Source organism: Callorhinus ursinus, unplaced genomic scaffold, assembly GCF_003265705.2.
Source record: "Callorhinus ursinus isolate GAN/ISIS: 27379988/994484 unplaced genomic scaffold, GSC_fseal_2.0 scaffold10, whole genome shotgun sequence".
In the NCBI taxonomy this organism is placed as follows: Eukaryota; Metazoa; Chordata; class Mammalia; order Carnivora; family Otariidae; genus Callorhinus; species Callorhinus ursinus.
This window is the reverse complement of record NW_027397072.1, coordinates 9,095,563-9,122,770: the sequence shown is the minus strand read 5'-3', so window position 1 is coordinate 9,122,770 and position 27,208 is coordinate 9,095,563. Positions and strand designations below refer to the sequence as shown.

Here is a 27,208-nt window from a genome sequence, read left to right as displayed (position 1 = left end):
GTCTTGGATAACTCCAGTGAAAGTTAGTGCGTGCCAAGTTCCCAAAGGAAGCTGATGGTTGAGAATGGAAGCACCACTCCCAGCTGGGGTTTCAAGGCAAAGCTGCATTTGGACAAGACCTTGAAGGGTCAGGAGGCCACCAGTGGTGGTGATCCCTCCTCCAGGTTCTCTACTAGCTAAGCATAAACCATGAATGAAGAAACAGGGTCAGATAAGCAGAGGCATGGGGAGAAAACTCAAGGAACGAAAGGAGTAAGGGAAGGGAAACATCTGGAAAGAGCAACAAGACCAAGTGTCTTCCAAATACAAGTGCAAAGAGAAGTTCAAAGTGAATTTATGTACTTCTCCTGCATGGAAGGTCAAGAAACTAGGATTTTAGTCTTAGAAAACATGCCAAGAGCCCTCGGAGGGTTCAGTTTCCCCATCTGCGAAATGAGGGACTGCACCAGCTCTGGGGTTCTTAAACTCTCTACTTCAAAGACTGAAATTACATTTCTAGCCTAGACCTTCCCTGGCTTCTACTCCAAACCCTTCTCACCCCTCCCCTGCAACTACTGCGATTACCACAACAGCCTCGGACCTGGTCCCACCAGCCAAGGGCCAGGAGCCTGGACCCCATCATGTGCACAGTCCAAGGCTGCCCCAAGTCCCCCACGACCTCCTGTCTCATTGGATCAAGCCCAACACGCTTCCGATGCTCGGCTGGGATGGGGGGAGGACCTCTGACATGAGCTCCTCCTTTCTGCTCCAACCACACTGGCTTCCTTGCAGTTCCTCAACCCGGCCTAGAAGCTTCCGCCCCAGGGCCTGGACACCTACTGTGCGCTCCGCTCACTCCCTCACCTGCTTCCAGGCTGTGCTCAAGTGTCACCTTCCCAGGGGGGTCGGCCCTAACCTCTCCCTTAAAGCCACATCCTTCTCCCATCTTGTCCCCCTCCCCCGTTCAAGTCCCCCCATCACCCCCTCTCCATCTGCTCTATGTTTTACTTATTCTTTTCTCCTCCACCTGGAATGTCAGCTCCAAGAGGGCAGGGATATTTGTTCGTTCATCCACTGCTCCACCTCTAGTGCCTAGGAACATAGCAGAAACCTGCAATGGTAACGAATATTCATTACCAGAGCGAACAACGGAACAAAAAGACAATAATCTTTTACTATTTTTGTCCAGGGGACCACAACTGACATAGAGTTGTCAACTTCTTATCTTAAGAAGGAAGGAAGGAGGGGCACCTGGGTGGCGCAGTTGGTTGAGCGTCCAACTCTTGGTTTCAGCTCAGGTTGTGATCTCAGGGTCGTGAGATCGAGCCCCACATCAGGCTCTGCTCTGGGCATGGAACCTGCATGGGATTCTCTCTCTCTCTCCCCCTGCCCCTCCCCAACTCCCCACTGTCTCTCTTAAAAAAAAAAAAAAAAGGAAGGAAAATGCATACACTATTATAATCTTTTTCATAAAAGAAAGATACCTTAACATCCCCCAAATAGGATATGCATTCTCTCATGATAAATAATAATCTTTCCCAAGAAAACGTCACACCAACATTGTCCTGCTCTTTTTTCACCGAGCATCACTGAAGACTTGGGCACCAGCCCCCCCTCACCCGCCCCAGCTCTGCATCACAGTGGCTCTTCCCTGAGCAAAAAGACAAGACGGTCACGTGCCCCGACCGGCCCTTGCTCCCGCAGACGTGCCTGCTGACGTCAGAGGCATCCTTGGCTCTGGAAAAAGGCAAGAGTTCCAGCTCAGGACGCCGGCTCAGATCCAGGGCCACCACTCAGGTCCCTGAGGGCCAGCGTGACCCCAGCCTGTGGCTCACGAACCATTCCGTCCCCACTGAGTTGTCAGTGCATTTATACTTTCTGCACAGCTCCTTCCAATATCTTTGTCACGCAGCTGCTGAGAGAACACTTAAGAAGATGGTCCAAACCCCACCCCCTCTACCCGCACAATAAGCTAGCAAAGCAGGGTTGTTAGCCCAAGGGTAAAAACGAAGAACCTTGTTCCCAGAGGTCCTTGCTCACGGCCACTTAGGGGTACCAGTGGTCTCGCCTACCCCTCTGGCCAGGGCTGGACCCGGGTGGGGGCTCAGGGATGAGTGGGGAAGCTGAGAGCAGCTTCGTCAAGGCGGGAAGGGGCGGCGGGAAGGGGCGGCGGGGAGCAGGTGAAGGGTACACTTGGAAGGGCGGCCCTGCCCAGGTCTTCCCTCCTCCGCAGAGCCAGACGTGTGCGCCTGTGGCTCCTTCTTTCTCCCCAGCCCCTATTCCCACCCCTGCGGCTCAGCCCCAGGCCCACCTGCCTCCACAAGCCGGCCTCCTGAGCTGCCTCGCTGCAGCGGCTCCCGGCTCTGCACGCACCAGCCCTCTGTGTCCCGACCTCACCGTGTGGGGCGTGCCCGCTCAGCCCCTTCTCTCGGGCTTTGGGTCCCATCGTGTCACGTTTTAACAGATCAGAACACAAAAATAGACGTGATTCGCGTAACATGATGCACATTAGTTCATGTAGTTCTCAGCTTGCTGCCTCGCCTTTAAATTCGACCCCATCTGCTCTTCTTCTATAGCGCGCGCAGGGCCGAGAGCACGCATGGCAGACCCCCGATGGTTAAACCGTATTTGTAGGGGCTCCACAGTCTGCAACGTTCCGTGACTCACATAACTCATTGAGCCTCACAGGACCAGGCAGGGCGGGGAAACTGAGTCTCTAATCAAGTGACCTTGTCCAAGGTCACATACCTAGTCATTTGGAATGCTAGGGTTGCACCCCGGTTTTCCAAACTCTATGGCTCTTGGGCATCTCAGCATATTGCTTCTCAATAGTGCATATACATGGGCAAAAAAAAAAAAATACACTTCTTTTTGGCAAAGAGTGGAGCCCTCATCATATATATACTTTCAATTTAAATGCATTTAGTTATTTATACCGTTGGCAACATAGAGAGGGAGGGAAAGAAAAATAGTAATAATTTCAAGAGTGCATGGCGATTCCTCTTTCACTCCAGGGGATAATTCCCCAGAAAGGTCTGGAATAGACAGTATAGAGCTGCTGTTTCCCCAACTGTCTCACTTCCTCGGTGGGTCTCATAGAGTAAACATCTCACCCTCCTGATGTGAGTATAACGCTCTAGGAGAGAGATCATGTTGTGCCAAAAAGCCCCTGTACCAGGCTTCGCAGAAGGAACAGAAATCTGTTCCAAGGCTCCAGAAAACAGCCCCGTGTTGCCTCTGATAAGCGACAACACTGGTTACGTGCATACTGAGTGCATCACAGATTTTAACCCACTTAGTCTCAGGAAATCCATTTTGCAGATGAAGAAATGAGGCCACGGAAGGTCAGTCACCAGCCAGCAGGCTCGAGAGCTAGGCTGTAAACCCGAACAGGGAGTCCGTTTAATCTCCTCCCCCAAACATCATTGCTGACGTGCCCAGGGATGGCGGCTGCAGGGGACCCACATCCTAACAGACTTGGACCACGCACAGTTTCTGCCTGTCGCACTGACTTGAGATCCTAATCTTTGCATGAAACACGTCGCCCACCATACAAAGCCCCCACCCACCTCCAGCCCTGACCAGAGGGGTGGGGCAGGCGACTGGGACCCCTGAGTGACCGTGAGCGAGGACTTTTCGGAACGAGCTGTGGGTTAAGGGACTGCACCAAAGCCAGGCACAGGTGTGGTCTTACATGTACGTGCCAGGCAGGGTGATCATTCCATTCCAGACACTTCTGAGAGCAAAAGGGGGTACAATACATAATTACATCAGAACAACAGATTCGAACCCGATTGACACAGCTCTGCACTCAGTGCTGTGGGGACACCAAGACAGAGACACCCTCGCTGCCCTGGGGAGCTCCCAGCTCAGCGGGAAGGAGTGGGTAAGAGTGGGTAAGTAAGTACTGAACATAACCGGCAGAGAGGGGAAGGTTCTAGCTGCAGGCAGACTTTAAAAGCAATGTCTGGGGCCTGTCGCCCTGCGAATCCGATTTCATAAAGGGAAACAAATCAGTCTCCATCAGAAACATGCAGAACATGGGGTAAATAAAATGCGGGTGCTACCTAATGCAAGGGGGGGGCAGCCTCAATGGCTACATGAAGTTTTTCAGAGATCGTGGCATCGGCACTGGACCTCAAAGGGCGAGTGGTACGGCAGTGGGCTGAGAAAGAGGAGGGGCGGCCCCTGTCTCTGTGTGAGATGCAGAGCGTGTGCGGACAGCAGTTTGCAGCAAGGAGTCAAATCACAAAAAAAAAAAAAAAAAAAAAAAATGATGGTGAGGAATTCAGATTGGACCCAGTGATTGCTGGCTTTGTGCACCACTGAGTTACCATGTTCATCCTAACTTCTGAATGCTCACAAGTAAAAGTCACATGGGCCTCACGCCCGGCTATATTACAGGAGGTTTGGTGGTTTCGCTGTTTGTAATGGCAGAGTACTGCCTCCAGGGGGCGCTCCGAACCCCCCACCACTCCACCTGAAGGAGGGATGGAGGGGTGCCCCGGACCCTGAGAGGAGGGGAAAGGCGGCCAGAACTCTGCTTCCCAGGAGGGAGGGCTATGAGGATCGCTTCCTACAGTTTTTCTCTCTGCCCCTCTCCCCCATCCACACACACCAGGCTGGGAGGGTTCAGGCCCACCCGAGGCTCCTGAGTGGCTTAACAGGTGTGTCAGGTCAGCTGGGGCTTTGGGGAGAGGTGGACCCTTTCCCTGAGTCTGTCTTTCTATGCCCCCACCACGGTCAGGGGCTTGGGCCCCAGAAGTCCCGGAAAAAAAGGGGCCCTTGGGGGTACTGTCTGGCCTCTGCCTAGGCCTCCAATCAGCATTGCCAAAGAAGTCCAGGCAGCAAACATACTGTGGCAGTTGGAACCCAGATCCCAGCCCCAAGTCTATAGGGGCTGGAGGTGGCAGGATGGGTCTGGGTTCCTGATGATCACCTCCCTGAAGACCCAGCTAACTCCACTGGCTCAGCACCTCTGAAGAAAGGCACTTGGTGGGCAGCACTTGAGAACGGAGAACACAGCCAAGAGAAGGAAGGGGGGGCCAGCTTTGGGGAAGCCTTGGATGCCGAGCTAAAACACCTGGAATGAAGACTGCACTCCAGATTCTCCATATTAGGAGACAAAGTGTCTGGATTTGTGTACTTCCTCCTTACATTGCTTACTAAGACCAACAATCCAAGTGTAACTGATCTGATTTCTCTTCAACATGATACTTGCAGCCCAACCTATAACTACGGGCTATTTTTTTTCAGGCTTAGTGTCATTACTAGTAATAGCTCCATTTACCAAGTACCTGTGACTATTATATCATTAGGTCGCATACAACCCATTATACAGATGAGAAAACTAAGTCTCCAGGAAATCAAAACTTGTAAGTGGCAACACTGGGGCTTGAGCCCAGACCCTATGGCTCCTGTACAACCCACCCCCCCCAATGGTTGCACATTGGGTCCCACATATTTGGCCACTGCTTGCTTACTTTCACAGCCTGGGTGCCTGACCAAGATGAAAAGCACCATGCACGCCCCTGCTAAGGAGTGATAAACTCCCCAATGGCCTGAGGAAAAAAACCTGCAGACTTAGCTTGAGGAGAACACCCTGTCCTCTCAAACCCAGCCTTCTTTTCACGCTCAGTCTAGAAGGCTCCACCCTCCCAGCCCCCCCCCCCCCCCCCCCCCCCGTACTCTGTTTATTGCAACCCTACTCTCCTCCAAGGCTTGGCTCCAGTGTCAGCTTCTGAGGCGCCTTCCCTGGCCCTGCCAGTTGGACTTGCTCCTGATCTGCGCTCCTGTGAACTTGGCAGCTGGTGGAGAGCAGGCCCACCCACTCACATTCTGCCTTGACCTCCTGCCGGCAGAGACCAGGTCTCACCCATCCCTCTGTGCCCCATAGGGCTCTGCATATGTTCAGGGCCTGGAGATGAAGCCCACAGTCCCTGGGAATGCTAACGGCCAATGCCACAGGTAGATGGTACCAAGCTAACAGGTGTCCCCGAGGGCTCAGACCTCTATCAGCTGCCCTTCTCCAGCCCTGGGAATGAAAGCACCCCACTATGGCTGGGTCACTTTTACCCTTTCCAGAAGCAGCCAGCCCAGCCTGGGCTCCCAGCCCTGGCAGCGACAGCTCCGGCCTCACCCGCCCTGCTTGGCCAGCTCTCCAGACAGCAGCCTCCTCCTCAGGCTTCCCACACTGCAGTCAGTCCACCTGAGTGTCCGCCTCAACCTCCTGCTTTGCGTTCCAGTTCTGCTTCGCTGCAGCCTGACTTTGGACTTGGCCCTCCCCTGCCCTCCACAGGCTAGTCCAGGACCAGTGCCCCCAACAGCAGCAGGAGGCCAGCCCGCTCACTGGCTAGCTTCCTGGCATCCCCGTGCTGGAGCCGCCCTCCACGCCGCAGGTCAGATTCTCCCAGACACCTGCACAGCCTGCGCCTGGGGCCCCTGCAGCCCCTGCGTTTGGGGGCAGAGACCCCGCAGGAGCCAGGGCAGTAGCTCCAGGGTCCACCGGCCCGTCACGCTCTCCCACCAGAGAGGCCTCCCCAGCTCCCCCCACCCCACCCCACCCCAGGCAGAAAGTCACACAGGAGGTGCCACACAGCTTGGGGCTTTGGCATCAAGTGCTCAGGGCAGGGTGGGGGCTAAGAGAGTTACAGAATAAAAAAGGAAAAGAGGTGGATTTGAAATCCTTTCTGTGGCTTAACTAGAATGAGCCTTTAGGGAACTGAAGCGTGACCTCTGTTTACAAAGTTCCTAGGCTCCCCGAGCAGTGGATGATTGGCATTTCGCTATCTTATTTACTATCCTATAATGAACATGCTTTTATAATCAGGAAATGTAACTAATAACCAAAACATACAAAGAACGGATACTGTCAAGAGCATCCCCAGATCACAGCGTCTATAGAGTGCCCAGGATTCGAGAACAGGGCCTGTGCTGGCCCCAGGGGACCCGCTTCCTCTCCCCACCTCCCAGCAGCCCCCGAGCTCCTGTGGGCAAGTCCCAGATTCACGGCTGGTTTCCTCGACTGTCAAATGGGAATGACAGTGTCTGCACGGCCCGTACAAGAGAGATGCCCACAATAATAAGACCTGTGACCCAGGGCGGCAGAGACTAGGTGTCCCCATCATGGACGTGGGCAAGCACTATGGGGGAGCAGTGCTGCCCCCGCACCTCGCAGAAGTTGGGGCTGCTCTGGGTGAGAGAGCCATTCCAGGAATGGAAACAAGACCCGGCCATCTTGCTCTCCAACTACCCACAGAACCAGTCTAGCTAATCAGAGTGTGGGTGCTGTTGGTCTACACCCCACTCCTTGGGGCTGGCCCCATTCCTGTCCTCAGCCTGCCTCTTGAGAAAGGGTCAGTGATCAGCCTCGGGCTGTCTTCTGCCAGCATCTGTCCACTCTTGGATAGAAAATATTCACCGAAGGGGCCAACTGCAAATGGTGTCCAAAGTGGGAGCAGAACCCGGGCCCCCTTTCTCGGTCCAGCACCCCCACTGCATTTCAGCCCGAGCACCCACAGCAACTTCCCAGCAGGGCCTGTTTCCCCTGGAGGGGAAGGAACCACCCTGAGGATGCACGTGACCAAAGTGACAGGTGCTTTGGGGAACCCACAGCCTCGTGCATGCCACACCCCTCACTCTATTTCCCTCAGAGGCAGAAAGCCCCAGTTCTCTCTGCTTCCAAGGCACACAGAAACTTCCAGCACAACCCCAGCCTTGTGCAGCTAAAGACAAGAAGCAGAGAGTCATGGGTGTCCCAGATACCATTCTGGGTGGGGGGTGGGGTGTTCACACATTATCTTCACGGCCACCAAACCCCCCGGCCTCTGGAAGAAACAGCAAGTCATGAATTCTCACCAAAGCCACAGCCCCAGTGCCCACTTCTACTTGGGGTTATCTGAGCACCCTCTACTGCTTTGGGGCTTAAACTGAAAATAACTACTTCTGAACCGAAGCCCTGGCATCTAGGGTGAGCTCCAAGAGGGCAGGATGGTACTACCTCTGGCTTTGGAGGCCGGTGGGGGCCTACAGCACACACATCACAGCCTCTGGGACACCATGGTTACATGACTGCACGAGAGCAGGTCACTTCAACACTCGGGGCCTCTCCTCCTCGCCCGCACCCACACGGAAGACCGCATGAGTGCCCAGCTCTCTGCCTGGCGGGCAGGAAGCCCGCAAAACACCCTGCGCCCCTGTCTTGACAATCGAAGCAATCACTGTTCATTTTCCATCCAAGGCACAGAAAAAAAGCCTTTAAATTCTTGAGTAAATTCTAAAACCTCCTCTATAAATGCCGTCTCCATGTCACAGGAGCCCCTGGGGAGCAGCTGGTCCCACCTCTTATTTGGAGAAATGTGACTGCCTCAATCCTAAGTGAGAGCCTCTGGGCACAGCCAGTCCCCACGGCCCCACCAGTGCTCCCAGCGGGGGGTGCAGTGCAAAACTGGCCAAGCCCTGGCCCTTACCCACGACCAAGGTGATTCCGGGGAGCTCTTGCCCGGCGGGGGCTCCCAGGTAGACCCACCACGGTCCTGCTCCTCCATGGCCTGCCTGCAGGATGCCAGCTGTCTCCTCGCCCAGCTCCAGAGATCAGTGACCCAACGTGACTGATTTCACCCTCTCTCCGGAGCTGGGAGGCTGGGGGGGGGGGGGGGGGGGGGGGGGCGGACGGAGCCCAGAGCAGGCGGCTTCCCTTTACAGCCAGGAGCCTGGCCAAGTCACAAGGCTCAGGAAAAGAGCAGAGTGTTGAATTGCAAATCCTCTCCCACCTGGGGACTGGCTAGCAAACAACCCGAGACACCTCCTGTTTCCTGAAGGATGCAGGGATTCCCAGCACACGCCAGTCTGCGTGAGCTTGGTGGAATAGGGGCGGGAGCCCTGACCCCGGCTCTGGTCAGTGAGATGGACTAAGTCCCCCCAGGGCACAGAGCTCTAAGGGGCCGAGGTGGGGGGCTGAGGGCAGCAGGTGCTGGCGAGACCACCTCCCGTGCTGCCCGAAGTGCAGGGAGCAGCGTGTTCACCTCCACCTCCACCACCGGGTCCCACCCCCGCCCCGGGGATCCTTTCTCTCTGTTCCTCCAATCCTGTTCCTGTGAGTTGCCTGGGCACACCTCGGGGAATCAGGAAGGCTGGGTTCCTGGAACACCCGCCCCCCCCAGAGGCCACGTCTGTCCCCTCCATCACACGCAGCAGCATCAGGCACGGCGACAGCTCACCTATTTTGAACACCTTCCCCCCTCCAAGCTAAGTACTCCAACCGCCTTCTGGTATATATTGTACACAGCCACCCTATAGGGTTACAGACACAACATGGGAGCTTGAAGAATGGCCGTGGGTCACAAAGTGGGCAGTGGCAAAGTAGAGCCAGCCTGACTTCAAATACGGTGCTGGAAGCGTAGTTCTAATCCTACCAGGAGCCCTGGATTCATGGTGATGGGCTGGGCTCACGGAAGCCCCGGGTTTAGCGGGACCTGCAGCAGGGTTCGAGGGCGGGCATATAATGGGGGCAGTTCCTGGACAAGGCCGGGGGCGGAGGGCGTGCTGCAGGAGCAGGTGCAGGGGCTTTGACCTGGTTTGACAAGCACCTCGAGATCCCACCCAGAGGGAGAGGGTGGCCCCCTGAGAGCACAGCAGGGCAAAGGAAGGAGCTTTGGAATAGTGACAAGTCAGGCTCCCTGACTCAACTCTTACGAGAGAGGACCTCGCCCTCCATGCTCTGCTCCTCCGCATGTCCCTGCAACGGGGGACGGGGGACCCTGACACTAAGGCCAACCACCTCCTGATGTCTTTCAACCCCACTTCTGCAACTCCTCCCAGGCCAAGCCTTCTCTGGTTTCACTTTCATGGCTCTTTCCCTCCAGAGAGGACCCTGACCCAGAGCCCGAGCCCACCTGGGCTGGTAGGGCAAGTGAGGTTTAGAACACAGGAAAGGTGTGTCCTATCTAATGCGAGGGGTGAAAGCGCCCCTCCCCTTACAGGTTCTGGGGGCAGTGGCTTCCCCAGGTGCTGCATCCGGGGAGGAGCAGGGAGGGACTCAATCCCAGGCCTCCCGAGTCCAGGTCACCATGGTCCCGGCCACCCTGGTGCCCCTGGCCCTGCTCACCCAGAGAAGCACAGAGAGTGCTAGCAAGGGACCAATGTGCACAGCCTCAGAGCTGGGTGCCCACCCCCACCCCCGCCCCTGCCACCTCCCATAGTCTGAACACTCCGAGTGTCATTAACTATAAGGGAGAGAATCACGCTTTAAGACACTTTTACTGAGCTGGGTCACCACCACTCTTACTATTTTTAATTCATCCTGTCAAGATATTTTAAGAACCTCATGACCAACGAGTGATAAGATTGGGAGTAATTATACCTGGTCGTGTTTAGCGTTTCACCAGAAACCTCACGGAGGTACGGGACTGCACAGACTAGAAGTTACTCTGAACACGGCAGGCCCGTGTCACGGCATCAATTAGGAGGACGCAGCCCTGTGGACACTCCGGGAGGAACGAGCCAGAGCGGGGTCCTCAGAGCTCCGAGCCCAGGCAGGCTCACGCCCTGGCCGCTGGCCGCGCAGGTCAGCCACCAGAGATCCGGCTGACACGTGTCTTGCTGCAATGTCAGGCTGCTGAGAGCCAGCACCGGTTTGGCCAGTCCGCCTAGAACTGGAGACGTGAGCACTGATGGGACGCCCAGAAGCCACAGGTGACACGTAGACCTCACAACCTGAGTCACACAGACCTGGGCTCTGGCTCTGACCCTCCCCTTAGCAGCAGTTCTGACTCAAGGCAATTCCCTCAGCTTCTAAGAGCCTTTGTTTCTTTATCTGGGAAACACAGGGATAAAAATAGAGCGTCTCCTTCCTCGGGTTGTTGTGGGGACACTTGAGGCCATGTGCAGAGAGTCCTTGACACAATGCCTACCTAGAGTGGGTTAGACTCTCAAAAAAAAGTAGCAACTATTAATCCTCACAATAACGTTGAGGTAGGCATTAATAGCTCCATTTTACAGAAGAAGAAACTGAGCCTGTGTTTATTAGGGGCTTCCGTCAGCTGTTGACTCTCCATCATTTCCTGCCCTACAGCTCCTGAGACTCCATCAGTGCCCCAAGTGGCCGTGGCCAGGACCAAGCTGAATTTCCCCTGAGACACCTCCCCGGCTGTGTGCCCCCCAGCTATGAAGAATCCCCCAGCTGCCGGGCCAGAGTCTGCGAGGCACCTGCTAACCCCCCAAGAACACTGGATTTCTCCATTCCCATTTTCCCTTAGCTCATGCTCTGACCTCTTCCTGGAACGCCCTTCCCCTCCTCTCTTTCTTTTCAAATTTGTCCACTTTCTGGGCTCATGTCAGACCTCCTTCCTCCATGGAGCCTTCCCGGATCTGTCCACCCCATAATGAGTCTTCCATCCTTTGGTGTTTGAGGGAAAGGATGAAGTCAAAACAGACATTTCTGAGCCCTTTCCAGGTGCCTAATGTTTGCTCACACATGCCATCTCTAATCATCAAGGTTTGCTTTTTCCCAGAAGAGGAGACAGGCTCAGGGAAGCTCCCCTGGCCAGGAAGAAGTGGAGAGAGTCCTCCTCATCCAACACGTAGAGCGTGCCAGGGAGGTGACTTACCTGTGAGTCTGTGTCGCATCATCCCAACTACCGTGGGGACCCCTCGACAGGCCTTCCTCCTCTTTGGCTCCAAATAGTACTTCACACTGTGGCAAGGACACAGAAAATAGTGTCATCAGGTAGGGTTTTTTTCTTGAATAAACTTAATTTTTCTAGAGTAGTTTAGGTTGATCTGCAAATTTGATCTGAAAGTATAGAGAGTTCTCATACACTGTGTTCCCATATATGCACACCTTCATCATCTATCATCATCCTGGCACCTGAGCAGTACAATTCTTACAACTGATGAACCTGGACTACATCAGTATCGTTCAAAGTCCACGGTTGACATTAGGGTTCATTACTGGTGTGGTACGGTCTATGGTGGTTTCGACAAACGTGTACTACCATGTATCTACCTTTTTAGTATCACACAAGTGTTGCACTGCTCTAAAAATCCTCTGTGCCCCACCTATTCACCCCTCCTGCCCTCCGTGTCTTTTCTTGGTCTGATAGCTCATGTTTAGTTTTGTAAGAAACCTCCAAACCGTCTTCCAAAGTGGCTGCACCGTTCTGCATTCCCACCAGCGGTGAGTGTTCCTGCTGCTCCGCATCCTCGCCAGCATTGGGCATTGTCAGTATTCCAGATTTTCTCCATTCTAATAGGTGCATGGTGGTACCTCGTGGTTGTTTCAATTTGCATCTCCCTGATGCCTTATGATGTGGAGCATCTTTTCATATGTTTACTTGCCACCTGTGCGTCTTCTTTGTTGAGGTGTCTGCGAAGGTCTTTGGCTCATTTTTTAATCGAGTTCTTGGTTTTCTTATAGTTGAACTTGAAGAGTTCTGTGTGTATTTTGGATAAGAGTCCTTTATCATGTGCACACGAGATCCGTCAAGGTCCCAGTAGAAAACAGATGGGACACCTGAGCTGAGTCCTTAAGGAAACCTATTAAAGAAACTGTTGACAGGATATGGGCAGAGTTGAGGAAGACTGCCAGGGGGCTGTGACAAGACCAGCATCAGCCAGAGGAGGGGCCAAGGCCAGCCTGGGCTGGGGGAAAGAAGAGGGGGCAGTGGCCTGAGCCCAGGTGTAGGAGGCAGGGCATCAGCCCCCAAAGGTGTCCACATCCTAATCCCCAGAAGCTGTGTCTATGTCACATCCTGGAGGTCACATTACACGGCAAACGGAAATTAAGGCTGCAGTGGAATTAAGGTTGCTGGTTGGCTGGGCTTAAAATGGGGAGACTGTTCTGGATTATCTCCAATCACCTGAGTAGTCGCCCTGAACCCCCCTCCTGCTTTGCTGCTGCAAAGCTTGGAGCACGCCCGTCACCACTGCCTGTCATTGCAGTCTCTATCCTTGCCGTGTGTATCAGGTGGGCCCGATAAAATCACAGGGTCTTTAAAAGAAGGAGGAGGCAGGAGAGAAGCAGAAATGGCAGCATGGGAGTGATCTGGCACGACCTTGCTGACTTGGAGAAGGAGGAGACCATAAGGCAATGACACTGGCAGCCTGCAGCAATGGGAAGGCAAGGACACAGGTTCTCTGCTAGGGCTTCCAGAAGGAACACACCCTACCCTGCCAACACCTTGATGGTAGCCCCACCAGACCTGTACTTCTGACCTACTGAACTGTAAGGTACTTAATTTGCATTGTCTGGGGCGCCTGGGTGGCTCAGTTGGTTAAGCGACTGCCTTCGGCTCAGGTCATGATCCTGGAGTCCCGGGATCGAGTCCCACATCGGACTCCCTGCTCAGCGGGGAGTCAGCTTCTCCCTCTGACCCTGCTCTCTCTCTCTCTCAAGTAAATAAATAAAATCTTTTTAAAAAAAAAATTTGCATTGTCTGCAGCCACCCAGTTTACTGTCATTTATGACAGCAGACATCGAAGGCTAGTTCACGAAGTAGCTGGAGGAGACCTCTGCAGGGGCTGTGGTGGAGGGTGCCAAGGATTGGAGCCAATCCATGGTAATCCAGCGGGGAGGAAGTGAAAGGAACAATACCTTCAACTGTCTCCTCCCACTTTCTCATTGTCCACCACGCGCTGAACCCATGTAGAAGCCAGAGAACCCAGGGCAGAGCAGAGAAGATTGAAGAACAGATAGGGAAATGCATAATGAAGGGAAGATGTGTGTGTGTGCGTGCACATGCCTGCCTATCTCTCTCTCTCACACACACACACACGCACACACACACACACTCTGTGGTTGCCGTGAAGGTAAACTCTGCTTATCTGAGTCAGAAATTCCTACCATAACTCAATCCTGGAGTGAGGGAAACAGGCATTAACTCTTTTTTTCAAGGTTCAAGTAGCAAATAATCTCTCCAGGTCTTCGGTTGGCACCAGGATCCAAAGCTGCATAGGGATTGGAAGCTGTGTTAGTGCAACAAAGTACCACGAACTGGGAGGCTCCAACAATAGAAATTCAGTTGCTCACAGTTTTGGAGGCTGGAAGTCCAAGATTAAGCGCCAGCTGATTTGGCTCCTGCTGAGAACTCTCTTCCTGATGGGCAGACAGTTTCCTTCTCACCGTGTCCTCAGATGGCAGAGAGAGAGGGAGCTCTCTGGTACCTCCACTTGTAAGGACACTAATCCTATGGGATCAGGGCCCCACCCTTCTGACCTCATTTAATCCTAATTACTTCCTTACTCCTAATACAACCACACTAGGGCATAGGCTTCAGCATACGAATTGGGGGAAGGGAGACACAAAGCAGTCCATAGCAGACGCCCTTTTGATTATATCTTGCATATAACAGGCAAGAAGGTCAGGAATCTGGGCACACAAAGCAAGCAAAAGGTCCTGGCCTCAGAGACCCCCTAACCTGGCCAGGATGCCTCGTTAATACTTTACATGATTGACACAACAGCCCAAAACAGCATCTCTCCATCTCTGGCATCCCTGGACTCAGAACTGCTGTACTTCCACAGCTGCCCACACCTGGTGGATCCCTCTAGCACTGAGTGGTTCTGAGTTATATGCTGCATAATTAAGGTGGAATCATTTAGCCTGGCGTGTGGTTCAATGGGAGAGCCAAGATGTTGATTCTAACATAGACAGCAGAGGATATCAGGGATCAGTCTTCCAATATAGACTGAAACCAGTCTTAACACAAGTGATGTTTTGTTTTTATTCTAAGGCAAAATTAGGCTCATATGGGGATGGAAGAAGCAAGCTCTAGGCCCAGAGCACCCAGAGAGTGGATACACTCTCTGAGTAGACTTTCAGGTTAGAAGGACCACAAATGAGATTTACAAACAGAAAGCACATCGGTCACTCCGCTGTGGTCCCCTAGGTGAAGAGAGAAATTGTGAGCCCTCTGACATGGTCACAGGGGGAACCCACGAGGTGAGTCAATGGGGCCGATTCTTCCTCACTTCCACAGTAACTGCATTTTACAGGCTGCCTCTGACCAGGCTGGAGAGGCTCATCCATCGAAGCCACCGAGGAAACTCTCCTCTTTCTACCTGACAGAGGATGCTTACGGAGAGCTGTCCTAAAAAGACAACAATACCTCCTTCACCTCTTGGGACACTCCCACAAGGGCCACAAGTGAAAAACCAGGAAATATTCCCTTTGTCTTTGAACTTCCCTACCAGGTAGGAGTTAAGGTTGAACTCCCGTAATGACAGCCCGGGGACTCCAGTCCGGAAGACTCCTATCTGCTCAGTGCTCTAACACACTAAAGTAAGAGGCCGATGGCTCGCTGGAGACATACAGCTGGTGAATGGCAGAGCCGAGGCTCCTACCACCTCTCCTGATCCCAAGCCCCCTGTCCTCTCCACCGTTCCAGCCTAGACCTTGGGAGACTGAGTACTTAGAGAAGTCTTCCAAAGGGAAGCAGCAACTTGCCTTTTTCCAGATCCTACAGGCCTTACTGAGCTACACGAAACCCAGTAAAGAGTTAAAAATTTATTAATGTAGGATTTTTGCTTCAAAGAAAATTTGTCTAAAACTCATGTATGGAATCCTTGTTGTGGACTGAATCGTGTTCCCCAAAAATCCACTTGTTGCATCCTTAGCCCACAATGTGACTGTAAGGTTATATATCTGGATGGAAGATTAAACTATCAGTGGGGCATAGCAACTTTGCCAAACACAAAAAATCAGGAGACCTGTATTTGGCTCTAGTAAGGATCAGGGGTTCTAAGTGCAAGATAATTAAGGGTCTTTTAACTCTAAAGTTCTGGCATTTACAAGGGTTAAGGAAAGAGACCAATAAAAGGTTTTAAAGCATGTTAACACACTTCTTTTCACCTCCTCACCCTGCTCCACGGGAATGACACCCTAAAAGCCTGGAAAGCCTGATACCCTGAGGATGCATCTACCAGTGACAAAGGAATCCCTGGAGGATGTTAGTGTGGTGTTCAAACAGCCCTTTAGCAAGCAGAGTAACAGCAAAGTGCCAAAGATCTGGCAAGTCCCCGACCAGCTGTTTCTGGGACCACATGCACACAGCAGCACAGTGCAAGCGGGCCAGGTGCCTGGTACCCACGGCATGCCTATTTATGCTGAAGGTTTGGAGCTTTCTCACAGATTGGCTCATTTAATCTTCACGGAAATTCTGCAATGTAGATAATAGTTTTTAAATGCAGAAGTGGGTTGAGAGGTTAAAAAACTTGCCCAAGTTCACACAGCTGGTAAGTCAGGCCCAAACCCCTGTATCACCTTCCACCCAGCACCCAGCGCTTCCGTGGGTTGAACTGAACGGAGAAATGTAAACGCAGCCAACAGGCTTACGTTCGCTGTCCCATCCCGCCCGGCGTTTGCTCAGGGCCACCCTTGGGAGGGGGGTGGGAGGGCGGGTCCTCCCATCCTGGAGGTTCCCGGCGAGGAGGAGGCGCTCACTTTCCTCTCTGGGCAGCTCGCCCGGTCTCCGCGCAGTGAGAGGGAGGGAGCGCCGGCCGCAGGAGCGGGATGGAGAGCAGCAACCCGCGGCCCCCGAGGCCCAGCCCGGGCCCCGCGCTGAGCCTGGACGCCCGACTGGGCGTGGACACGCGCCTCTGGGCCAAGGTGCTGTTCACCGCTCTCTACGCGCTCATCTTCGCGCTGGGCACCGCGGGCAATGCGCTGTCCGCGCACGTGGTGCTGAAGGGGCGCGCCGGGCCCCCGGGGCGCCTGCGCTACCACGTGCTCAGCCTGGCGCTCTCCGGGCTGCTGCTGCTGCTGGTCAGCGTGCCCGTGGAGCTCTACAACTTCGTGTGGTTCCACTACCCCTGGGCGTTCGGCGACCTGGGCTGCCGCGCTTACTACTTCGTGCGCGAGCTGTGCGCCTACACCACGGTGCTCAGCGTAGCCAGCCTGAGCGCCGAGCGCTGCCTGGCCGTGTGCCAGCCCCTGCGCGCCCGTCGCCTGCTGTCGCCGCGCCGGACCCGCCGCCTGCTGTCGCTCGTCTGGGCCGCCTCGCTCGGCCTCGCCCTGCCCATGGCAATCATCATGGGGCAGAAGTACGAGCTGGAGACGGCTGGCGGGGAGCCGGAGCCCGCCTCGCGCGTGTGCACCGTGCTGGTGAGCCGCGCCACGCTCCAGGTCTTCATTCAGGTAAGGGGGCGGGGCGGGGAGGGTAAAGGGCCGGTGTTTTCACTTCTAAAACCCGCGACCGCCCCCGACTCCGAAAATTTGGGTCTCACTGCCCCATTTTACAGAGGACTTGCGGAGAGGCTTGGCAAAGATGAGGTATTAAGAGAAGTCCAGATTTAAATTCAAAACTAATTCTGAAAGTCTGCGCTCTTCCCAGCGGTGCAAGAATGATGACCAAACATCACTGGGCATAAGAATTGTGGGGGAGGGGGGCTGTAAAAATATAGATTTCATAATCCACTCCAGCCTTCTACTTTTTTATCATCAAAACTAACCATCTTCATTCAGCCTCACTGCAGAAATATCCAGTTTAATGGGATTTTGTGGAGATATAAAAGAGAAGCCTGAATATTCAGTATTAATGATTTCAGAAGAAATACATATAATAATTGTAGCCTTAACAAGAATTTGGAAAAATATAAAGTTAAACCTGATTAGGAAACATTCCACTTGGCTTCAGAAGTTGCTTACTATGGTCACTATGGAGAATTACTCAGAAGCAACAAGGTAGGATCACTAATTTTTAAAAATCCACTTCCTATATGTTTGTGGGTTGTCACATTCCTTACCCAAATCTGGACCTGATGATAAAGAAGACAAAAACAAAAGCAGAAACACACCAGCAAGCAGAACAGTAATAATACTAATGAAACTGGTCATGCAGGGACTCCAGACGGCAGTCAGAAGGAGGGGCCCCATTGACAATAGTGGGCTGCTCCTCCTACCATGTCAGGTGGACTAGTCATGCCCTGAGACCCCATCGGTCCAGTCCGCACGTTGCCTCCCCCCATGCTGGCCCAAGCATATCACAGCCACAGAGCCACGTATCTAGAGCACCCATCGAGTCTCAGCAGCCTCCATGCAGGTTCTGAGTTGGACCAGAATGATCTAGCTGAATAGTCAGAGCACCACAGCTCCTGCCTTAGGTCTGACTGTGTAGCTCCCTTCTGCACCCTGGTATGGCCGTGGCAATGAACCAGGAACCACATGCTCAAAAGGTGTGGTAGCCAAGGTCCACCAGTTTTCACAGACTAGGGTGGTAGCTTCCAGGCTGCACCTATTTTGGAGTTGGGCTTAGGGCAGGGAGAGAGCCAAGCAAGGTCTGTGCTGTGAATACGCTGCTTGCATAGTGTACATTATGTGGTGCAAACTGACCAATGCGATAGAAACTGTGAAGTGTGCCAGGGGCAAGCTTCTGACATTGTGCATAGTGAATTCCTTCATGGTAACAGCATTATTCGACAAATGGTATATTAAAAAATATTTAACTTGAGACATACAGTCTATGTTAACACAACAAAATAACCAAACTCAAATTAGGATTATTTCACTAAAAAGTGTCTTATCGCTCGCTGTCCATATTTATCAGTGTTTTCTGACCACAAAAAAAAATTGCTCATAGTTTTTGAAAGTACAAAAAATCGTCTAGTATTTCAAAGCTCCCAAAGATTAATTACTAACTGATGAATATATTTTTACCCTAGATGTCTGCCTTGATGGGCATCAAAGTTACAATTTGTTAATAAGTATGTTGTTGCTGATAAAACCCTGCTTGGTTCTGCAACAAACTAAAATGACTGTCACTTAGTGTTTTATTTTTCTCTTGGTGCTGCTGATTTGTGAGCATGTGTTATGAAAAAAGCATGAGTGATAACTCCTTAAAAAGGTACAGCACCCAACCCAGATATTTTGTACTGATTTTAAAATGTTATTAAAATGTTCAGTTTAGGGGTGCCTGGGTGGCTCAGATAAGCATCTGCCTTCAGCTCAGGTGATGGTCCCAGGGTCCTGGGATCAAGCCCTGCATCGGGCTCCTTGCTCAGCGGGGAGCCTGCTTCTCCCTCTCCCTCTGCCTCTCCCCCTGCTCATGCTCTCGCTCTCTCTATCTCTGTGTCTCAAATGAATAAATAAATAAATAATCTTTTTAAAAAACAGGAAAAAAGTAAAAGAATAAAATGTTTGGTTTAGGGGCACCTGGGTGGCTCAGTCGATTAAGGGTTGGACTCTCGATTTCGGCTCAGGTTGTGATCCTAGGGTCCTGGGATCAAGCCTCGTGTGGGGTCCTATACTCAGCACAATATCTGCTTGAGGATTCTCTCTCTCCCCTCTCCCTCTGCCTCTACCCCTGCTCCCCCCCCAAATAAATAATCTTTTAAAACAATAAAAACTTAAAATGTTCTGTTTAAAACAAAATGTTTACACAGAACCAATAAGGAAAAACCCTATAACACACAGATTCTGAATATTTTTTAAGATTTTGTTTATTTGAGAGAGAGAGAGCATGAGCAGAGGGAGGAGCAGAGGGGGAAGAATCTCAAGCTGACTCTGCACTCAGTGCAGAGCCTGACATGGGACCCGATCCCATGACCCCAAGATCATGACCTGAGCTGAAAACAAGAGTTGGACGTGCAACCGACTGAGCCACCCAGGCACCCCATATACCTAGAATCTTAAAAATTAAACACTTAAAAAAACAAGGTATTATATAATAAACTTGTTTCTCAAAAGTCAAAAAATAGCAACTAATAATTACAAGGCTTGTAACATAAAACGCTGTTCTGTTACCGCCCCTTCACTCTTTGATTTATATTCTCTCATTGAGGGGCAGTTCCGTCCACCCTTAGTTTTGCTGCTCTTTGCCTACATATTTCTAAAGAACATGCCTGCTTGATTTTGCAGTTTTTACACTTCAGGCAGTGTCTTCTACCCGGAGAGAAGGAGCATCCCGCTCTCTTGCACTGCATCCCTACCCTCCTCTTCCCACATCCACACACACTTCTCACGGCTCCTCCAGTGCAATTACGGCAGGGTATAATAAGGTTCGTCTTACGCTCAGTACTTACGTACTGCGACTATGCTAAACGTTCTTCACAGATGAACCACGTCATATATTTTTATTATATTTCCTTTCCAATGTTACCTTTGCTTCCTTGCCATCAATAATGGTCTTTTTTCCAATTGGCTTAGGTTCCTGTGATCTATTTCTCAGGCATGTTTTACTCCTCTACTAGAAGCATAAATACTATTTCGGTATGTCCAGACCCATCCGGTCAACTGTCAGTTGAATCCTCCAGTCGCCCCTGCAGCCCCCTCTCCTGCTCCAATCTAACTGGATGTGCAGCGGCATCTTCCATCACTCTGCTCTTCTGTCACGTACACTATTTTTGGATCCTGGGTCTCCCTCTTTATTGGTTTACCACCTTATCTTGATGGAATATATGCTCTCGTAACCTCCTGTGACCTGAGAAAAGTTCTACAGAAGGTTAAAAAAAAGTGCAATTTTGCATGTCTGAAAATGTTCCAGATTATGGAACATAACATGGCCGGGCACAGAATTCCTCACAAGTTGTAAAGCATCACTCCACGGTTTTCCAGCTCCCATGGTTGCCTTAACGAAGTCCAATGCCATTCTGGTTCCCATCCTTTGTATGTGCCCTGTCCTATCCCTCTGGAAGTTGTCAAGGTTTTCTTTACCCACAGCGTGCTAAAAGTCCTAAGAACAGGCCTCGATGTGGGCTTATTTTCATCCATGGTTCTGGGGTCCCAAGCAGCCTTTCAATCTGGAAGCTTCTGTCTTTCACTCTTAGAAAAACTTTCTTCAATGTGGTTTATTTTGAAAAACTATTTCCTTCCCTCTGTTTTCTCTATTTGCTTTCTAGAACCCACTATTACGTAGACGATGAGTGCCCTCAACTAATCCCAAATGTTCTTGTAGTCTCTCCTATTTTTATTACTCTTTCCCATCTTTCTGAGAAGCTTCTCAACCTTATCTTGTAGCCCTGCTGTCGCCCTCCCCCCTCCTCCTGCTGCAGATTTCTGGGCTCTGGGCACAGCCTGATGACCAGAGCATCACAGAGCCTTGGTGCCACCACCATAAGCCATGGAATTACCTTTACAGGTGAATGTGCTGGTATCCTTCGTGCTCCCCTTGGCATTAACTGCCTTCCTGAACGGGGTCACTGTGAGCCACCTGGTGGCCCTCTGCTCCCAGGTGCCGTCCACTTCTGCCCCGGGCAGCCCCACCCCCAGCCACGTGGAGCTAACGAGTGAGGAGAGGAGGACGCCCCCCCTGGGGGGCCAGGCCAGCCTGGTGAGACACAAGGACTCCAGCCGGCTCCGCCGTCTCCAGCACAGCGTCCAGGTTCTCAGTTAAGTACTCAGTAACACTGCCCTGAGTGGAAGAGTTGGGGCTCCAAGGATGCCTCCCCCAGCCCCTGGCCAAGTGACCTTGAGCAAGTTACTACCTCTCTCCAGGCCTCGTTTTTTTCCTCTATGCCCCAGGGGAATTGTATGACCATAGGGTTTGGTGGTATGATTAAAGGCTAGAATGGGAATTCTGTACATGAAACCCCCATCTGCTCCAGGGAGTAATGCATAAAGACAAGCAGATACCCAGTTACCTTTCAGGGAGTCCAGCCTATGGATGGATACAAGGAGCAGCTATAGTTAGGGACCTGCTGCCCGGGATTGGAAGACTCAGACCAGCTGGGTCCCCAGCCCAGTTCCCCACCAACTCCCTGCTTTCCCTGATACAACACTGAATGTTGGTTGGTTTTTCTAAGTATCTAGGTCAACTTGGCCTTGCAGGGGAAACATTAAGAGGCACAGGAAAACAGGTCTCTCCAAACGCCTGCACTAATGCAGGCACTCGCTAAGGTCTGGGAAGATTGAATAAGAGATCAGGGTCTCTCATCAATGCCCCCAGTGTCATCCAGAGGACAGCAATGCAAGAGCTAAGTGTCATGTGATGTGACAAGAACAGAGGCAGCCCATGACGTGCGTGGACTTTCGTCTATAGACAACAGGCAGCAGAGAGAGTCAATGCCCAAGAATGCAAGGAGATTTGCTTTGGAGATAGGTTTTACTCATCAGTCTCTGGAGTGTAGGCTATGCTTCTCCGCTTCTGTGTGCATGAGAACAGTGTGGAGAGTTGTAAAACACGGGCTACAGGGCCCCATCCAGAGATTCTGATTCAGTAGCTCTGGGTGGGCCCAAGACTCTGCATTTCTACCAAGTTCGCAGTTGATGTTGATGCCCTGGTCCAGAGGCCACACAGGATTACAGAATGGATTTGCCAAGCAGGGCAGGTGTAGGGGAGGGAATGGGAGGGGTATAAGGGTAGGGACAAAGGGGCCAATTCGGAAACTGCTGTCACAGTCCAGTGGACGGGAGATATGAGCCCCTAGGGTGGGGCAGTAGAGGTGAGGAGGGAGGAATCAAGGGATGCTAAGGAAGAGCTTTTTAACATTGCATCTGGCGGTGATGGAAAAATCAACAGACTATCTGGCTTATGACTTGAGAGCTAGATGGATTGTGGACCATCAGTCAATCAGAAAAAGGGACAGAAGAGGGTTTATGAGGCAGAAGAACATTTAAGTTCAGTTGTCTCTGCCGTTAGACACCAATCAGGTGGGAACATCTAGCCCTGGTTTTTAGAGTATATTCTGGTGGTCAGGAGGAGGTTATAGAGGTTGTAGAAGTTTCTAGAAGCATGTTGGTGTACAGGTGGGGGTTAAAGTGGGCATTCACCCAGACATCAGAGTAACATCAGGTTTGGCTTCAGATTCAGATCAGAATGTCAGATAGCCTCGAAGTTTCCTCCCAACCCCTGGATTCTGGGAACAAGTTCCAGGGAAATGCTGTGGTCACCTTGGCATCTTCCTCCGTGGAGATGGCATAAGTGGGAACGTTTGCTCTCTGTCGCTCTGTCCCTCCCGACCTGTTCTGCAGGAGCCATTGTGGCTGTGTATGTCGTCTGCTGGATGCCGTATCACGTCCGCAGGCTCATGTACTGCTACGTTTCCGATGACGGGTGGACTGGGTAGGTGCAGCGGAGGGACCCAAGAACGTAGGCAAAGGGCCACTGGGTTGGGCCTGGGACTTTCTATGCTCTCCACAGGGATTCCCAGTTGCTGGGTCTTTTGGAACTCTGGCCTCCATTCTAGCTGGTCTTGCCCCGTCTGTGCCCTCAAACTCTCAGAGCTGGGGGTGGGGAACAGGGCATTTTCTAGCAACTTCACTGAACTGATAAGGTCATGTGAGTGAGAAGTCTCAGTGGTGACCAGGGCTATGGGCATCCTGACCACAGGATGGAGAGGCCCTCGGGTGGGGGAGCAGGGGGAGGGCCTTGCTATTGCAAGGAGAGGGAAGGAAGCCTCAGAGCCTCCCTGAGTCCATGAACTAACAAGGGCCCCTTAGACAGAGACCAGACCATGTATGCCTTTTGGGACACAACTGGAAAAGAGGAGAGAATCTACTGTCTTCCATTGGGAAATCACTATGCCTCTGATCCAAAGTGGAAAGCAAACATCCAAGAGAAGAGAGGTCCATGTAGCCTCCAAGGAAATGGCTGTGTCAACAGATGCCTCATCCTCAAGGGCAACTAGCACCCCTTACATTCAAATGCATATGCAAAGCCCGCCCCACAGCTGAGAGTCCTTGTGGCGAGGAACATGGCTTCTCAGAAAGACGTTCACTTCTTAGGGAAGCCACGTCTCCTGGACCACACCCAGCAGCACGAGGCTCCCAGCGTCCCAGCGGGCTAGGCGACGGCCCTGTCAATCAGCAGGTGCACCCTTCACTGTGCAGGGCACCGGGAACTGCGCGGGGAACAGGGAATCAGAGGCTGGGTGGAGCGCACCTGCCAAGGGCAGCTGGTGTTGATGGACCATTTATCGAATTCACACCATGCTTCCCAGTAGCAGAAAACAGGCCTTCCTCACCTGGCCCTTTGGAGGAGAGATGCTTTCTCTAGAAGAAAGGGGTGGACCCTGTGAGGAGGTGCAGATGGGTCCTCTAACACACCTCCCGGGTTTCTCTTCCAGGACACTCTACAATTTCTATCACTACTTCTACCTGGTGACAAACACGCTTTTCTACGTCAGTTCAGCGGTGACCCCTGTCCTGTACAACGTTGTGTCCTCCTCCTTCAGAAAACTCTTCCTGAAAGCCCTAGTCTCCCTGTGTCGAGAGCACCACCGCATGGAGCCATGACCCCAGGGAGCCCCGGAGCACCCCCTGAATGGACCCAGCTTCGGGCTCCGGGGATCCCCCAGACACGCCGACCTGGATGAAACAGAAGAATGAACAAAGCAAACAGTGACTGACTGCTCAGTCATCTAGCATTCAGACAAGCAATGTTACCACAAGTAACTCGAGCTCTGCAGTCAGATGCACTCACCTGGACCCCCGGCCCCGCCACTTATCAGCTGTGCATCTGCAGGCGAGCCACTTACACGCTGAGCCTCGGTCTTCCCCTCTGTGTGACGGAGATGAACAGTACCCAGCTCTTAGAGTTGTTCGAAGATTAAAGTGCTTAGCACAGTGCCTAGTGCATAATAATTAATAAATGTTGGCTGGCATATTTTTGTCATCATTGTTACTGTTCTCATTATTGCTGTTTTTCACTCTCCTGGATGTCCACCACATTCTCCTGTAGCTTTATGCTCATCAGTTGTGGGCTCAGATGTTCTAAGAATTTCCGCAAATGACAAAGGACAGTGCTCCAGAAGCTTACTGCATTGTCACATCACATGAGCTGTAGTAACCTTCTCCAGTCTTGCCCTGTAGGACTCCGTGAGCCGTGGGAGGGCCCGGGGGCACCCACTCCCCTCCCCTGGCCTCAGGCCGGCGTGACTGCCTGACGCCAGGCATTGGGACCACGCAGGGTGGGGGACAGATGTATGACTGACCCGGAAGCAGGAGGGTGCCAAACTACTATTTCTTTTGGGGATCCTGGGAATACGCTCATGACCACTGCCACCTTCTATGTGGGAAAACAAGAGCAAAGAGAAGTTAAGGAAGGTTCTTCTCCCACTACTTAGTAACTCAGGGACCGAAGGCCAGGCTTGGGAGAGAGCAACAAGGCTCACCAGTGCATCCTGCTGCTTCCCAAGAGTCTGATGGCCAAAGAGCAACAGAAACAAAAGGCTCAACATAAAGGAACTGAGTGAATCACAATAATCCACTCCACAAATTCTATTTGTCAGGCCACCATTAAATAATAAGTATAAATCTTATTCAGCAACATAAACATTATGGTTGTACTATTAAAAAAGAACACAATACAAAGATACATGAGGATATTATGTAGAAATTATTCAGATGCAGAGAAAAGGTCTAGAATGAAGAAGCCCTTACTGAAAATGGTGGGTTTGCTAAGGAGGCACGAGTGACCCGAGGACAGGGGTGGTTTCTGTTCTCTTCATGCCAGGATCTGAGCCTAATGACGCCTGGCACGCAGGAGACCCTCAGATGTCTGGTGAAGGGTGGGGAAACCTGGATTGTTTTCTTCTAATTTGTTGGCATAATATTGTTTGTATGATATCTAAATAACAAATTTCAAGTAGAAATTAAGTTCCCCCTATCGTCCAGAGAGCCCAGAGCATGGGATGGATCCTCCCTCTGTCACTTACTAGTTGTGTGACTTAAGTTCCTTCACCTGCTTGGGCCTCATGTCGAGTCCGTGAAATAAGACATTGTAGCAATTATCCCCTGGGTTTTAAGAATTAAACGGCATCATAAATATGACAAAATGCTTGAAAGTGTAGTACCTAGCACCCGAAAGAGCTCGGTTGGTAGTGGCTGTCATTAATTTAAAGGAAGCTCTTGGTCACCAAATGCAAATGATCTAATTCTGTATTTAAACAACTTAAGCTGTTTGTGTGGTTGGCTGGACCGTTGGCTTGCCTGGCTAAGATCAAGAGACCCCAAAGGTGTTCCTTTCATCAGCCTTAGTCTTACAGCCATAACTTCCCATCAGTGCCAGAATTTTAGGACGCTTCCACCAAACTTTGAAAGATGAAGGCTGCACTGCCCACCTGTATGAGTTTCCTAGGGCTGCCGTAACAAAGCACTGCAAAGTATGTGGCTTAAAACAACAGAAATCTATTCTCTCACAGTTCTCAAAGCTACAAGTTCAAAATCAAGGTGTCAGCAGGACCATGCTCCCCAAAGGCTTGAGAAAAGAATCCTTCCTCGCTTCTTCCAGCTTCTGGTGGTTCCCAGCAATCCTCGGCTTGCCGGTTCATCATTCCGATCTCTGTCTTGATGGTTACATGGCAGCCTTCCTCTGCTACTCACTCTCTTAAGACACCAGCCATACTGGATTAGGAGCCCACTTTATTCCAGTATGACTTCATCTCAACTAATTACATGAGCAACAACCTTATTTCCAAATAAGATCACATTCTTAAGTATCCGGGGTTAGGACCTGGATATATTTTTGGGGATGTGATTCAACCCAAAACAGCAACCAAACCCACCCTTCTTAGTAGGGTGGATTGCCACCCTTGGGAAAGATCCTTTTATAGAGCAAGAACCAGAGTCAGAGTGGCCAGAGATCCCAAGAGAGAGAAATTAGTGCTCGTCAGAGTTAAAGAAAGAAAGGCAAAGGGAAACTGGGACAGTATATTCAGTGAATGACAAATGTAGTCATGGATTCTTGTCTCTTCTCTAGACATGAAGGGCTTGAAAACTCTGCACTGGCTTTCCAACTGTTTTGTTAATTAAAATGCTAATTCCCTCTGAGCTGGGAAGTCTGCCTAAGCAAGAAGACTAAAAAAGAAACGAAAGCCATCGACACTGGACGTGCCCTTCGTTCATAGTCTTCCTTAAAGAGCTGTTGCAGACTCTAAAGCCAGATGTGGAAGGTTTAATGCAAATCTTGTTATTAAAAGCGTTTCTAAACATTAATGCTGAGATTGCCCAGACTCAGGATGATACATAATGTAATATATTGGCTATATGCTGACATCCGGCACTACCTCCCACAGGCGACCCAACACCTCTCCCGATGAAAGAATTTTGGATCTATACTTTTATCGTAGGGAGAGCCTTCGGAGCCAACAGTGCCTTTCTAATACGTGACATTTGGTGGAAGTAAATTACTCAAGATGGAAAGCAGCTGTGATTTTAGTGGAACAATGCTTACACCTGTAGGCATGAATCTAGATTTGTTCTGTCACTTGATAGCTGGGTGATCTTAGACAAGTCATTCAAACTCGCTGAGCCATAGCTTTTTCATCTGAAGATGTTCCCATTGGAATCTACTTCAGAGTA

The 27,208-nt window shown here is 51.5% G+C and overlaps 1 protein-coding gene and 1 long non-coding RNA gene across 2 annotated transcripts in view; one reads left to right on the top strand and one right to left on the bottom strand.

The window, feature by feature from the left end:
• Positions 1 to 24,602, bottom strand: part of LOC141373548 (uncharacterized) — a 31,937-nt gene extending 7,335 nt beyond the window's left edge. Inside the window, exons 1-3 of the long non-coding RNA XR_012379628.1 lie at positions 24,330 to 24,602; positions 22,799 to 24,214; positions 11,586 to 11,664 (exon numbers count right to left, since the gene is read on the bottom strand). This is a non-coding gene — a long non-coding RNA (uncharacterized lncRNA). The remainder of the gene's footprint in view (positions 1 to 11,585; positions 11,665 to 22,798; positions 24,215 to 24,329) is intronic.
• Positions 16,475 to 24,142, top strand: NTSR2 (neurotensin receptor 2). Its single transcript, XM_025867574.2, has 4 exons — positions 16,475 to 17,110; positions 21,048 to 21,297; positions 22,880 to 22,970; positions 23,974 to 24,142. The coding sequence occupies exons 1-4, from the start codon at positions 16,487 to 16,489 to the stop codon at positions 24,140 to 24,142; spliced, it is 1,134 nt and encodes a 377-aa protein (XP_025723359.1). The 5' UTR covers positions 16,475 to 16,486.
• Positions 24,603 to 27,208: the final 2,606 nt, after the last annotated feature.